The sequence below is a fragment of the Chrysochloris asiatica genome, unplaced genomic scaffold (genome assembly GCF_000296735.1).
Source record: "Chrysochloris asiatica unplaced genomic scaffold, ChrAsi1.0 scaffold00301, whole genome shotgun sequence".
NCBI classification, from domain to species: Eukaryota; Metazoa; Chordata; class Mammalia; order Afrosoricida; family Chrysochloridae; genus Chrysochloris; species Chrysochloris asiatica.
Window position 1 is genome coordinate 2307197 of NW_006408819.1, and position 15937 is coordinate 2323133.

General features: G+C 44.7%; 1 protein-coding gene and 1 pseudogene across 1 annotated transcript in view; one reads left to right on the top strand and one right to left on the bottom strand.

Moving 5' to 3' along the window:
- Positions 1-11377: 11377 nt before the first annotated feature.
- LOC102812997 lies at positions 11378-13197 on the bottom strand (annotated as a pseudogene).
- Positions 13198-13204: 7 nt separating this feature from the next.
- CD99L2 (CD99 molecule-like 2) overlaps positions 13205-15937 on the top strand; it is a 39268-nt gene continuing 36535 nt past the window's right edge. The window contains exon 1 of the mRNA XM_006874793.1: positions 13205-13269. Coding sequence (XP_006874855.1) covers positions 13205-13269 — 65 coding nt within the window. The remainder of the gene's footprint in view (positions 13270-15937) is intronic.

Consider the following 15937-nt stretch of genomic DNA (forward strand, 5'->3'; position numbering starts at 1 on the left):
TGCTGCTGCTCGAAGTTCTCGCTGCTGCTGCTCGAAGTTCTCGCTGCTGCTGCTCGAAGTTCTCGCTGCTGCTGCTCGAAGTTCTCGCTGCTGCTCGAATTACATATATATGTATGTGTGTGTAATTTATTTTTATTGTTGAGAATATAAACAGCAATACGCCAGTGCAACAATTCTTACCCTCCTTTCCCTGATTGGTCCTCCCTCACTAGCAGAAACACACTGGCCCTGAAGTTTTCCATCAAACCTTCTGAGTTGCTCAAGTCAGTCTGAACCCGTGCAGAGAGTTCTCAAAGCATACGTGAATGAATTCTGTTGCTGATGTTTTATGTAGGATTTTGAGATCGATATTCAGATATGAGTTTGGTCTCTAGTTTCCTTTTTTGTGCTGCCTTTTCCAGGATTCACTTCATGAAAAGAAATGGGAAGTTTTTTCTCAGATCTTGGCTCTGAAAATTTCAGTAAAGAAATCATCTGACCTTTGAAGATTGAAAGACTATAGACCAAGCAAGTCAGGGCGATTTAAATCTGAACTCAAGAGAGGGGACACCTTGAGAGGAGAGAGATAGTGAACACTGGATCAGGTAGAGAAAGGGTCCGGAGCCCTGGAGCCACTTCGAGTGTGGGGGACGCTGAGAGCAGACCATATCACCAGTGGGGTCACGAGATAGGAATCTGGGGAGCACCAGATGCTCAGTCCATGGCCAGAAGGCTGTGGGTGATGCTAGGTTTCCCTCCTCAGTAACTGCTTGAGGCCCTTTCTTCTCTAGGGCTGGTAGGGTAGTGTGGGAGTAGGGCTGAGGTGGGCTGTCACAGAGGACTGTGGGAGGGCAGGCTTTTCTGGCGGTCTGGTGGATATGCATTGAGGACCTCAGGACCACTACAGGGACTCAAACAGTTCCTTGTCCCCCAGCGTTCGCTGCAGTTCTTTGACAATCACCCAAAGGTGAAAACATCCAAGTGTCCACCAACAAAGTGGGTTCCACATACACAGTGAAATTGTTATCTGCCTTAAAGAGGAACGCAGCTTGGATATGTGCCGTGACACAGATGAACTTTTAAAACCAGGATGCTGAGTGATAGAAATCAAACACAAAATGGCAACTCTTACACGATGCCATTCATAGAAAATGTCCAGAATAGGCAAATCTTAGAAAATAGAAAACAGCTTTGTGGTTTCTGTGTGGGATGAGGCAAAATCTTTGGAAAAAGTAGGGATGCATGACATGGTGAATGGAATTAACATCACTAAATTGTGCACTGGAAATGGTTAAAAAGACAGTTTTTAGTTTTTCAAAATGCATTTGAGGATAAATTGAACATCAGTTGGCCACTGGAATGTCTAGGCAGTTAGCAGTCCAGTGCTTATCCTACAGGGCCACATCGAGACCCCTACCTTGGAAATACACAGAACACATGTGAGAAAATGAACCCCAAAAGCTTCATCAAAGAGAACTGTTGTTTGGGGAGGGTGATGGATGGATTCACCTTGCTGGCCTTGGGTTTCCTTTTGGTTAGAGCAGCCCAGCAGGGCTACCTTTACCCTCTTGTTCTGCCCACTCTGCCCTTTGTAATGCCGCCCCCCTCCCCTTTCTTTGAAGGTCCATCAGGGGTGTGTTGTAGAAACATGGACAGTGGGGAGAAAATAACATTCCAACCTGGGAGGGTGGCCCAGGGGTGGATCTTGAGCTTATTCTCCCTTCAGCAGAAGTTCTCATAGCCAGAGAAGCTGGTGGGGAGGGGTGGGGGGAAGTGGGGGGAAGAGGTGGAGTTGGGAAGGAACCTAATTATGCAAATTTTGATCTTAAAGCTTTATTCACATATTTCCTGGCAGGCTGTTCTTTAATCTCAAGAGCAAGATTGCTCCGAATTACCATATATTCTAGTTAATTGCATTAAAATTATAGCAAAGGTTGTTTTTGCTATAATCAAGAGTGATTTTGATTAATACTTATGAAATCAAACGCCTTACCAGCAGTGAGAATGTGGACAATCTTCTCAGTCAGCAGGCTGCTTCTCTCCTCATCCTTCTCCCCAAAGGGCAAAGAGCCAAACATATTTGAAAGGGCTTCCTATCCCCATTGACTCGCTTACATAGATAGTCGGTTTTTTCCTTTCAAATGTAGGTGTCATTATATTATTTACTGGTTAAATATTTTCCAGTGGTTTCTCAGGCAATTAAGTTCCGTCAAGTTGGTTCTGACTCATAGAAACCCTGTATAAGGTTTCTGAGGAGCAACTGGTGGGTTTGAACTGCCAACCTTTCAGTTATAAGTCCAGTGCTACACCACGACTCAAGTTAGGATGCTATTCTTCTTTTTTAAGTAATATTTCCTCATGTCTTCAGTGAAAGTTCACACAGCAAATTAGGTTCCCATTTGACAGTTTTTATACATCAGTTGTGGGAATCTTTGTGTGGCACTGTAGGATAAGCACTGGACTGCTAACCACAAGATAGGCAGTTCAAACCCATCAGCCGCTTTGTGGAAACCCTATTCAGAGCTGGAGCTGACTCTATGGCACTTAACAACAACAAGAAACATCAAATGTTTAGGGGTATGGACTACATTTCCCATAGTGTGCCAACGTCTCCTGCACATTTTAGTTCTTCCCTTTGCAGAGTCATTGGTGACGTTTTGGTCTCACATAGGTGTTGTTGGACTGGAGCCCCATTCTCACCCGTAATGTCCCCTGGGTAGTACGCCAATCACTTACTTTGCTAAAAGTTGACCTCAGCGGATCATTTCAGTTCAGGAATTTGCGTTCGGTTGTACATGTTTTTCCCGTTCTTCGGGGACCCATCGATTGTGGCCCTGATCAGAACAGTCATATAGTCTGTTGAAAAGCATATGTCTCCAAGCAGAAGTCTGGTTGTCTTTCTCTGTCTTTGTTGTTGTTGTTGTTAAATGCTGTTGAGTCGGTTCTGATCCATTGAGACCCTGTATAGGGTTTCCAGGGAGTGGCTGGTGAACTTGAACTGTCAACTTTGTGGTTCAAATTGACTTTGCAGTCCAGCGCATTAGCCCTCAGCGCCACACCTGGTCTCCTCTCTCTCTGTTGTTGTTGTTATGTGCCGTGGAGTTGGTTCCGACTCCTAGCGACCCTGTACAGGGTTTCTAAGGCTGTGAATCTTTATGGGAGCAGAAAGCCTCATCTTTCTCCTGTGGAACAGCTGGTAGTTTTGAACTGCTGACCTTAAGGTTTGCAGCCCAATTCGTCACCACTATGCTACCACAGCCTTGGAAACCTCTTGTGGGGCAGTTCTACCCTGTCCTATAGAATTGCTACGAGTCAAAATTGACTGATGGCAGAGAGTCTGGACTTTGATTAGGGCCCTCACATGCCTTAACCTGACCCTGCTTATATCTCTTGGGGGTTTCTTGCTTGACTGCCAACCTAAAGTTTGGCAGTTTGTACCCACCTGGTGGTGCGGAAGAAGAAAGGCCTGGCAATCTGCGTCCATTAAAATTACAGCCAAGAAACACCTGTGGAGTGTTATGCCCAGAATTCAGGGTCCCCAAAGACCACCCAGGAGCCGTGTACTGATGCAAATACATAAGGGTTGTTTAATCAAGCTCGAGCCAGGTCTCTAACCTTATCCGACATTTCGGAATAGGGAAAGAGCCCCGAATTCATTGTCTGCAGGGTTTTTATAGAATTTTCAAACAGCTCAGGTTTCTCAGCTTTACAATCTTTGGATTGGTTAACAATTGGCAAACTATGAGATGTTACAGTTTAATTGGTCAGGACTGGTGGTCTTTGTTCTTAGGCTAGGGTAAAGGAAAACATCTGGCCTCTGGCCTTGAGCTGCCTGGCTATTTATACATATATCATTTTCTTGGAGCTAGAGTACGTGTTCAGGCTAATGTACAGAATGGAGATTGACCTTGCCTCTGGAGGGAACTAATAACTGAGGCCTTGTCTATTTAAAATGCTTTCCTGAGCCTGACTAGAGTTTAGTCAAGCAGTTTCTAGGTAGGCAAAATCAGGTAAAATCAGTTTGGTCCTTACAGGAGCAGTTCTGCTCTTTAACACTTGAGACTGCCATGAGCCAGAACTGACTCAAGACAATAAGGCAACTCATGCTCTGTGTCGCAAGCTTGTTAGTTTTGCCTGTCTTTCTGAATCTCGCCATCATGAGAGGTGTTCAGTGGTATGTGTGTTACGAGCAGATTGCACTACAGGAAAGACCACCAAAGCTTTGGTTGCAGGCCCCACATGGAAAAGCGAGGCTGGTAGCTCACTGAATTCTTTCATTCTTGGCTTTGATTGCTTCATGCTTTGGTCTTCTCATCTGAGAGTGATCAACCTACTTTTTCATGAGATTAGCAAATTAAACTCCCTGTGGATAATGAGAGTTGATACCCCCAAGAAGCCCCTCTCCCAGTTTTGCATTGGAGTGACTGACAAGCGTTCTTTCCCCAGCTAAGACTGTTATTGGTCGGCACCTCTGCTCATTTGGATGCCCCGCGAGTACAGTAATTGGAGGAAGCTGCACAAACTACAGAACTATGGTGTCATGTTCACAAATGCCAAGTTGTAGCAAAGGCCTAATGATATACTAGGCATGAATTATGGACCATAATTAATGTCTTTGTCAGTCATATCACCCAATTAGAATATACTTAGTTGTAAGTAGGAACCTTTTATGAAAAATAGTAGTTGTTTAAAGTGTGACATTCCAGGGTTATCAAAATAGGATCTGGAAAGACTTAAAAGGTGCTCTGCAAACCTGGGAACAAAGGTTACTACTTGACTCTTGCCTTCCTTTCAGTTACATATTCTCTATGAATTCCTGAAATTAGCTGCGTGGGTGGGCCTTTTCAGGGACCACTGCAGATGTATAGCTAGATGGTGGGGATGGCCCTGGACTCCCATGCTGGTCCCGACCTTGTGGTGAGCTGCTGCCATTGTGTCACTCAAGAGTCATATAGGAGCTCTGGTGGTTGGTGTTGTTAAGTGTTGTTGAGGAGCTCAGGTGGCAATAACTCAATCCATTTAGTAATCAGAGTAAGAGGCAAACCATTTTCCTGTTCCCTCACTGTGCCGCTCACCCGGAGGACATTAATTGCTCTGTGTGCTTTGAGGTGTGAAAGCATACATTTCTCACAATAAATGGATTCAGCTGTAGGTGGAGGCACTCGGAAGTAATATGGTGCCAGAATTCAGGGAAGTCAGGGACCAGCGTAGCACAGTATCTTCTCTTCCCCATACCCTCTTGCATACAAGGTGGGACGGGGATGCCCTGCTTGCTTGTGTGGTGGCAGTGAGACATTTGTCCAATTGCCCACATGTGTCAGTGAGCACCTGGTGCAGATCTCAGGAATGCTCCTTGGCAGGTGGGGTGCTCCCTGCATCCAGGAGATAGTGGTGGTGGTTAAGTGCTGTGCAGTCAGTTCTAACTCATAGGGTTTCATGGGATGCAGTGTAAACACAGGTATTTCCCCTGCCCTCTGGTAGGGGGCCACTGTGGACCTGTATTAATAAGAGGAAACCTTGAGGTCAGAACAACGACGTCATACTGTAGGATCAGCACTAGATGTTAACCTCAAGGTTGGTGGTTCAAACTCACCAGCTGCTCCTTGGAAACCATATATTGTTAAGTGCCGTCGAGTCAGTTCCAAAACGTAGCCACCCTGTATAGGGTTACCAAAGAGCAGCTGGTGAGCTTGAACTGTACCCACAGCACCACACAGGACTCCTGAAAACCCTATACAGGGTCGCTTACAAGTTGGAACCAACTCTATGACACTTAACAACAACAACAACCATCCCCATTTCACTTCATATTTCAGGTTCGATGAAGTGCAGGCTTTCATTGCCTCCCCTTATCAGTTCACTCAGTCTGTCACAGCTGCCCCACTCAGATTGAACCCTCCACTCTGACTGGGGTTCCCTCCTTTCTGGAAGACCTCATCTCTGGACAAGCTTAGGTACAGTAAGGGTATGTATGGGCCTTTCGTTAGGACAAACAAATGGAAAACCCTGGAATTCTGTGCCTGCAGTTCCTCATCTTTGGAGTCAAAGATGTCACCTGTGTGGGTTTTTAAAATTTTTTTACTTTTTAATGGTGGCAAATTTATATGTGTGGGAACTTCAGAAAGTTTTGGAGAAAATGGAATATTGGAATGTTTCCACGGACTTTTTGAAGCCCCCTTGTATGTAACAAAATGGGTGCTATTTCAGCATTTTATCCCATGTACAATACAGTGATGTGAATGATGTTCACCTCAGTGTGCACCGATCTCTGCCCTGTGTTCTTATTCAGCCACTGAAAACGTCAACATTTAAAACTTTGAAAACCTAAGCAGCTGAGCTGTGTATTTATTCAATTCCAATTTAGACTGAACCGTCTTCCTAAAAAGAATAAAGCTGCTTACTTGTGCAGAGCAGAGGCCATTGAGGGCTGGGCCAGGTCAGAGTTTGTCTCCTTGACTGAATCCCAGGCCTACAGAGTTTGATCTTGGCACAAAGTGACATTGGTAGTCTGGCCTCAAATTTCTATGGCTCTACTGGCATAGGGACAGGTTTTGGCTTCTCAAAGCAAACAGGCCTGTGGGGAGTGCCCCCTGTCTGCCAGGTCTGCACTTAGAATCAGCAGGGAGGTGACTAAGCATGCCACCAGCCAGATATAAATCAGTTTAGCACTTGACATGGCGGCGAGTGGGAATGAAGAACTGGTTTGTAAAATTGATTAAAATGTAACTAATTTTAATGGGAGCAGACTCATGGGCTGGTGGCCCCTAGGTTCCACAGGAGGGACACAAGTACCCAGTCACCCTCCCACCCCCCTGCAATTGAATAGGCTTTCAGGAGGAGCTCAGGGCTGTGGGCAGACAGTGGAGGAGAGACTAACCAATGAATAATCCAAGAGGAGGGCTACTTTGGGCGATCAGACAGGTTCTCTTGGCTCAGACATTTCAGTCCACTATTGCATTCTGAGGTCAAGCTTATGTTCCCTCCCAAAGGGCCAGATTGCTTCACTTTGGTACAGAATCAGACTGTGGGAAAACCTAGCATTTTCCTTCCTAAATGGATTTTCTCAAGGCACTGGCCAGGCCCCGAGTGCTGCTCCAGCTGATGAGAAGGTTTTCAGACAGTAATCACCAGCTGGCTATGTGCTTTGTCAACAGGGCCTGGGAGACGGCGAATGTGTTCATTACCAGCTGCCTGCATTCTAAATGGAGTTGCTTGGTTCTAGATGGCATGAATGGGATATAGACTATGACCCTATTGTAGCTCATTAAGGAGCCCTGATGGCACCGTGGGTGAAGCGTTGAGCTGCTAATCAAGGTGGGTAGCTTGAACCATGGGAGAAGGATGAGGCAGTCTGCTTCCATAAAGTTGACAACCTTGGGAACCCTGTCAGGCAGTTCTACTCAGTCGTCCAGCGTCACTGTGAGTCAGAATCCACTCAACAGCAGTGGGTTGGGCTTTGTAGACTATTTGAGGGTCAGTGTCTCTCCTGATTGTTGTTCCCATGTTTTGCTGTAGGCTCCAAAGAAGTTACTAGCTCACGACCTCAGTTGAGATTGGATGGTTTTGTCCAGAGATTTTTTTGGGTTTGTTGACTGCTATGTCAAGAAGGGATTGATGAATACTGAAAAATCATGTTATAGTGTCTTAACTCTTTACTTAATGACATATGACAGGATTTATCAGTGAACAATAGTAAGATGGCTGAGGTGAAAATGTCTTAGGACTTGTGCAAGATGTTATTTGGAGGAACCTAATCCAGTCGCTGGAGAAGGATATCATGTTTGGTAAGGTGGAGGGTCAAAGAAAAAGAGGAAGACCCCCAACGAGATGGATTGGCCAAGTGGCAGCATTGATGGACTCAACCGTGGCAACAGTAGTGAGGTTGGCCCAGGATCGGGCACTGTTTCATTCTGCTGTGCATAGGGTCGCTATGAGTCGGTACCGACTCGATGGCACCTAACAACAACAACAGTTCTAGTGTGTGGCACTGTGGATTAATGCACCAGACTGCAAAGCCACTTGAACTGCAAGGTTGGCGATTCAAGCTCACCAGCTGCTGGAAACCCTATACAGGGTCGCTATGGGTTGGAACTGACTTGACAGCATTTCACAACAACATTCTAGTGTAGCACTGTAGGATAAACACTGACTCCTAACTACAAGGTTGGCAGTTCAAACCCATCAGCTGCTCCTTGAAAACCCTGTACAGGGTCACTGTGAGACTCGACAGCACTAACAACCCTTGCAATTCTTGGAGGAGAAACTAGGGATAGAGCTTAGAGGAAGACCCAGTGGGATGATTGGCTTATGATTTTGGAATGAATACCCAGAACTTGTGTTAGTTTTTCTTTTGACCTTGGTGTTCACCAAGACTATGGTCCTGAGTCCCCAGGTCCAGTGTTTGGTTATCACTAAGAAGTTTTCAGAATTTTTCTTTTAAGGGCATTATAGTTTATTTTTTAAAAACTGTACCACACTGATCGCCATGACCAGCATACACATTATGATGACTTTTCTCTTGGATATGAACACTGCAGTATTGTTGTGTACTGAAATGTTTCAATAGGACCAAGAATGTTAGAGAAATAAAGATCGCACGTGAGAGTGAGCGCTAGTAATTCTGGTGTTCCACCTCACAGAATTCATTTACACTCTTTATGAATCAGTGATGTAATGCAATGTAGTGATGAAGAGCAATCGTTTTCTTATAAGTAGACAGTATGAACTTACTCAATGAAAAACTTCAGGGATGTCTGTGATGATATTCAGCGTTCTACGTTCTACTCCCGTAAAGATTTACACCCTCGGAAACCCTGTACAGGGTCGCTATGGGTCGGACCCGACTCGATGGCACTTAACAACAACAACAATGTGGTGAAAAGTCGTGTTGGTTGAGCTAAGGAGGGACTAGAAATAATTTCTACTATTCTGGTAGCATAGTGGTTACGAATCAGGCTGCGAGCCGCAAGGTCAGCTGTTTGAAACTACCAGCTGTTCGTGGGAGAAAGGTGAGGCTTTCTGCTCCCGTAAAGATTTACGGCCTCAGAAACCCTGTACAGGGTCGCTATGGGTCGGAACCGACTCCACGGCACATCACCACCACCACCACCATGAACTTACACTTCCTTGTGCACTAATCTTCAGGTTTGATCATTTAAACTATAACCACCCAGGCTAAAGCACAGTCATGTAAGACCTCAGATAACTCCATTGCACAGGTAAATCAAATCAAACCACCCTTAAAATAAAGAGGAAGACCAAAGTGATTTCCAAATCATTTGAAAAGCATTATGCTTTAAACATTATATTCTCCAAACTTCTTCAGTAAAATGAACATTTATCCATATATAATGTTTTTCATCTGTGGAACTGTGCTCTTCAATCAATCACATACAGCTGGGGACAGTTCCACATGTGTGTGATACAGAGTCACAAGATGTTAAAACTGACTCTCTGGTAACTTAAGGTGTAATATTTTCACCAAATATCAAAATTTTGGTATCTGATCTTAAAAGTGCAACCCATGAGATTTTAGAGATTAAATGTGCTGTTGAATATTTATTTCACCAGCCCTTTCTTTAATCAATATGACTCACCAGTTGTTCAGACTGACCTCTTTACTGACCATGTTACCATTTCAGTACCAAGGGATTTATGAGGCAGCAGTTAAGTTTGATTTTATAAAAACAGTGGATACTTTAACCTTGAAGTGACAGTTTTTAAACCTGCAAATTCGAAAATCGCATTGTTTAGCTCACCACCAATAAAAAACATTTGAGATTTTGGCATTTCACGTCAGAATCTCTTAGTACTTTAAAAAAATTAAGCTGCTGGTGAATCTTTTTGGTATTTGCTAGCTACTTGTAAATCCCTTACAATAGCAAAAGAACAGAGTTACAAGAATTGCTAAGATCAGATGTCCTGGGGCTTATCAATGCTTTCCCATGAAAAATGCAGTAGAAGTCGATTATTTTTTTCCCCTTCAATATCTGGAATAGTAGAAATTATTTCTAGTCCCTCCTTAGCTCAACCAACACGACTTTCACCACGTAGAACACTGAATATCACAGACATTCCTGAAGTTTTTCATTGAGTAAACAAGTGAATTACAGTGGAGTCTCAATCAGTTAACACTGTAGATTGATTTTTTTTAAAAAACGCCACACTGAATAGTAAAATCTCTTCAAGCTAAAAGAAAAAGCAGAACAAAACAAAAAAACAAAACAAAAAAGCTCTAACAACTAAAACCAAATGTTGTCACCAATTCTATACTTGCATCCCCTGATTGATCAGACCTCTCTTGTCCATTTCATAAGACAGGTTTACTTAAGTCTTCACGCCAAGTTTTTAGGGCACTCGATGAAGAGACTTTTGCTTCCGTGGCAATCTAAGGGAGTAGAATGGTATCGTTTCCTTCCGTAACAGACAGACTTCCTTCCTGTCTAAGTATGATCTTCGAGTTTCTCCCCTATTCTCACCAGCATTTTGTCAGGGGACAACACTTGTTGTATCAATTGATGACGGGTGGTCTTCTTCTTTCTCTGAGCCCATAATAATTAGTTACCATTAGTTTGTCATTATAAGTTTCACTCAATCGTAAAAGTTGCGGCTTACTTTTTAGTGGGGAAAAGAAAAAAAGGTGGGGGAGGGGAACGAATAAAAACCCAAAGCAAAAACCAAGAGTGTAAAGGCACAAAGTCGCTTAGCTGCTCTAGTTGGAGTTTGTAAACAGAGAGCAGGTTCAATTTAAGTAATCCCAATGGACAAGAGTAAAAGGCATCCACAGCTGCCTCTTTTCAGCCAACTTCTTTGAGACCCTTCATGGGTTTTGAGGTCTACAAAGTATGCATTAAAATACCCATAGTTCAAAAAGCAATAAGGCAAATAGTATAGTCATTATTTCAAAAGTTACAATGGTAAATGTAGGCACACATAGTATAATTTAGTTACAATGTGTGTTACTGTTTCTATTACAAAACGTATTAACTGTTTCTTTCCTACAGAATCATATATTCAGCTGGGTTTCAGTTGAACACAAAACCCATCCTTGTAACACCACTGATAGTTGGCAAGAGCTCTTTTTCTTTTTTAATGTTTTATTGTGAATTATGTGATAGTTTACATGGGAGAACATTAGTTTTACGTTCATCCTATGGTATATCGTTTCATTGCCATGGATACAATCCTCTCCATGCTTTACCAACCACCCAGGTCATCAGCACACAGCTCCTCTCCCTCTCTGTGTCTAAAGTCCCCAGCTGCTCCATCTCTCCACGTCATCATCTCTGCCTCCATCTCAGGCATCACGGCTTCTCTGGGTAGCATCCCATGGCAAGAGCTCTTTGATAGCAGTTGTTTATTCTGCTGAACAAAAGGCCCCAATCCAAATGTTCACTCACTAAACACTATCATATTCTTCCAACTTCTGGGTCACTTTTTGGAAAAATATTTGTAGTTGTTGTGAGAAATGCTGCACCTGTGATTTAAAGTCTCTTACCGAATTTGATGGAAATGGTGAATTTCAGCCAAAGTGGCAAAAGAAATCGTGTTATAGCGATCCTGACTCAAGACCATCCGCCTTTTGGACCTCCATCTTTCCTTCTTCCACGTGTTGCTTACTCTCTTTTACTTTGGTAAGAGTTCCTTTCTGAACATGGATGATGTCTGGGAAGTTAGCCAGATGCCCCTGATACAGCGCTGACAGATCCATGACTGGGTCCAAGTCCTGTCTGGGCTGGTCTGCGAAGAGCTCACCAATCGCATCATAGGCATCTCCAGTGAAGGCGATGGCCTGATTCAGGCCGGCCGAAAAGGGCTGCTGGTTCAGTTCGAAAGCCTGGCTGAGGCCACGGAAGGACTGACCCACTTTCTGATACTCCTTCTTGAAACCGGTCACCTGCTTGCGTGCAAACTCGTTGGCCGGATGGTTGAGCTGCAGAGAGCTGTTGTCCATCTTCTTGGTGAAACTCTGGAAGCCATCGATCTTACTTTCCACTTCCTGGAGGTTGAGGGCTGCGGCAGGGGGTGTGCTCAGAGTCAGGAAGAAGTTGGTGCCCACCATCTCTTCCTTCTCTGCCTTCCTCTTACCATGTTTCCAGGCATTTTCGTCGGTGCTGCTGGGGCACGTCAGGAAGTGCTGGGAGACATCGCACTGTGCCAGAACCCAGTGGCTGGCCATGTGATTCATCCACCAGATGAGCCCTTTCCTGCGCTTGGAGATGAAGTCCTCCTCGAAGCGGCCCGCAGCCTGCTTCTCCGGCAGGTGGGGCACCGAGATGATGGGCAACTTCTCAGTCAGGCACGCGTACAAACAGTCGAAGTGCTTGTAGCGCCAGTGCACCGGCACCTGTGTGTGCTTGGGGATCAACTTGTAGGAGATATAGCTCTTCATGCCCTTGAACTTGGTCTGCTTGGTGGGGTCGTCAGTGGTGCACAGGAAGGCGTAGGGGTTCCCCTGCCACTCGGGACCTTAGGGGCCCAGAACCACACACAGCTTGTTCCTGTCCTTGATGAAGCCCGACGCCTCGCCACCAGACTTGAGGAAGGTGGAGAAGCGGTGAGGTTGTGGCTCACCGTGGCCCAGCTCTTAGCCCCCGACGGGTGGTGCTGTAGATGGTGCAGGGGCGCGGAGTAGTGGGAGCCCAGAGACAGGTCCGAGCACGTGGAGAGGCGGTAGCGACCCGCTATGCCTCCTCCAGACAATGAGCCGTCAAGGTCCGGGTACGCACCCCTGCCCAGCGCCCCTGGCTCCTCGGCCACCGTGGAGCTGTCGTCCCAGAGCTGCCGGGGCGACGGCTGCAGCCCCCCTCCCCCCGCCCCCCCCGCCTTACTGGAAGCCAGCGCTCGACAGCTAGAAGGGGCTCGGCGGCAGCTGTGCCTACCCCTGGAGCAGCGGTTGGAAGGCTTTGGTCTAAGGCTTGAAGGAGGTGGGTGTCGTGGCAGACAGGAGCTCAAAGCCGCTGGGCAGCACGTTGGCGTTGCAGGTCCGTACATGCGGGCTGCCGTTGCCTGCCGGGCCCGGCTCGGGTACGCGAATCACCTGCACGTACAAGGCTGGGAAGAGGCCAGGGTCACCTCGGCCATTGACGCCCTCAAGCCATCCCTCAATATCCTGCTTTTCTGCTCGCTGCACAGACTCAGCACCTCGTGTTCCTGCAGCGAGATCTTGCCCGGGTTCTAAGACCTGAAGTGGTACAGTGCCCAAGTGCGCAGCGCCATAGTCCCCATGTCCTGGCAAGCGGCCCCCGACTCCTGCCACCTCGAGCCCGGGACCCGCCTGAGGGGCCCACAGTAGTGCCCACGCCCTGACGCTCAGATAGGAGCACAGGAGGCACGTTCAAGCTCACCAGCCGCTCCTTGGAAACACTATATAGGGTCCACTATGAATTGGAACGGACTCCATGGCACTTAACAACAACATCAACAACATTCTTCCCCTTATTCATACATGCGTTAGCATCAAAGGTAAGTTCTCAAGTACAAATAAATACCTTCTGTCAAAACTGTATGATTATCATCATCAATCATCATCATTACTATAAGAGAAATGTTGTTAGGTCCCATCGAGTTTGTACCAACTCTTAGCAACGCTATGCACAACTGAACAAAACACTGCCCATTCCCGTGCCAACCTCACAATCGTTGCTATGTTTGAGCCCATTGCTACTGCTACTGTGCCAATTCGTCTAGTTGGGGGTCTTCCTCTTTTTCTCTGACCCTCCACTGTACCAAGCATGGTATCCTTCTCAAGGGACTGGTCCCTCCTAGAAATATGTCGAAGTATGAGAGATTAAGTTTGGTCAACCTGGCCTCCAAGGAGTACTCTGGCTGTACTTCTTCCAACACAGATCTGTTTGTTCTTTAGGCAGCCCATGGCACTTTCAATATTTTCCTCCAACACCATAACTCAAAAGCATCAATTCTTCTCTGGTCTTCCTTATTCATTGTCCAACTATCACATGGTTATTGAAAATACCAGCGTTTGGGTCTGGCACACCTTAGTCCTCAAACTGACATCTGTAACACTTTAAAAAAGGTCTTGTGCAGCAGATTTTCCCATGAGTGTTGGTGACTTATTTGAGCAAAATTAAGTCCTTGACAACTTCAGTCTTTTCTCCGTTGATAAGAATGTTGCTTATTGGTCCAGTGGTGAGGATTTTTGTTTTCTTTACATTGAGATTCAATCCGTACCAAAGGCTGTGCTCTTTGATCTTCATCAGTAAATGTTTTAAGTCCCCTTCGCTTTCAGCAAGCAAGGTAGTATCATCTGCATACCACAGATTGTTAAAGAATCTTCCTCCAATCCTGATGCCATATTCTTCTTTTCAGATTATTTGCTCAGCATACAGACTGAATAAGCATGGTGAAAGAATACAACCTGGCACACACCTTTCTTAATTTTAAAACATCCAGTGTTCCCATGTTCTGTTGGAACAACTGCCTCTTGGTCCAGGTAGAGATTCCTCATGAGCACAATTAAGTGTTCCGGAATACTCATTCTTCACAATGTTGTCCATAGCTTGTCATGATCCACACAATCGAAAGCCTTTGCATAGTCAATACAGCACAGGTAAACATCTTTCTCGTATTCTCTACTTTCAGCCAAGATCCATCGGACATCAGCAATGATATCCTTTGTTCCACGTCCTTGTCTGAATCTGTCTTCAACCTCTGGCAGTTCTCTGTTAATGTATGTTTGCAGCCATTTTTGAATTATCTTTAGCAAATTTTACTTGTATGAGATATTAATGATATTTTCTGATGACTTCTACATTCAGTTGGATCACCTCTCTTTGGATTGGGCACAAATATGTATCTCTTCCAGTCAGTTGGCCAGGTAGCTGTCTTCCAAATTTCTTGTAATAGATGAGTCAGTGCCTCCAGGACTGCATCAGTTTGTATAAAAATTTCCATTTTTATTCCATCAATTCCCAGTGCCTTGTTCTTTGTTAATACCTTCAATGCTCATTGAACTTTTTCCTCCAGTATCATTGGCTCTTGATCATATGCAACCTCTTGAAATGATTGAACAGTGTCTATGTATATTCCTTCCATCTTCTTTTGATGCTTTCTGCATTATTCATAATTTTGCTCATGGAATCCTTCAATATTTCAAAGTGATGCTTGAATTTTTTCTTCAGTTCCCTCAGTTTAAGAAATGCTGAGCGTGTTCTTCCCATTTGGTTTTCTAACTCCACGTCTTTGCACATTTTTGTTATGATATTTGACTTTATCTTCCTGAGCTGCTCTTTGAAATTCTTATTAAGCTCTTTTACCTGCTCATTTCTTCCATTTGCTTTAGCATCTTTACGCTGGAGAGCAAATTTCAGAGTCTTTTCTGACATCCATTTTGGTCTTTTCCTTTTTTCCTGTCTTCTTAATGATGTTTTGTTTTCTTTCTGTATGATGTTCTTGATGTCATCCCACAACTCTTCTGGTCTGAGGTCTTTAATGGTTTACTGTATCAAATCTGTTCTTCAGATGATCTCTAAATTCAGGTGGGATATGTTCAAGGTCATAATTTGGCTCTCGTGGACTTATCATTTTCTTCAGCTTCAGCCTGAACTTGCACAATTTGCCCCTGGCCTTGTTTTGCCTGATGATGTGGAGCTTTTATACTATCTCTTTCCACAAATTTCTGTGTATTCCATCTGGTGAGGTCCATGTGTACATCGTCTTTAATGTTGTTTAAAAAAGGTATTTGCAATAAAGAAGTCATTGGTCTTGCAAAATTCTATCATGCAATCTCCAGCATGGTTTCTGTCACCAAAGCCATATTTTCCAACTGCTGTTACTTCCTCTTTGTTTCCAAACTTTGCAATTCCAATCACTAGTAATTACCAATACATCTTGATTACATGTTTGCTTGATTTCAGAGTGAAGAAATGGATAGAATTCTTCAATTTTATCATCACTGGCTTTAGTGGTTGGTGGGTAAATTTGAATAATAGTGGTTGCT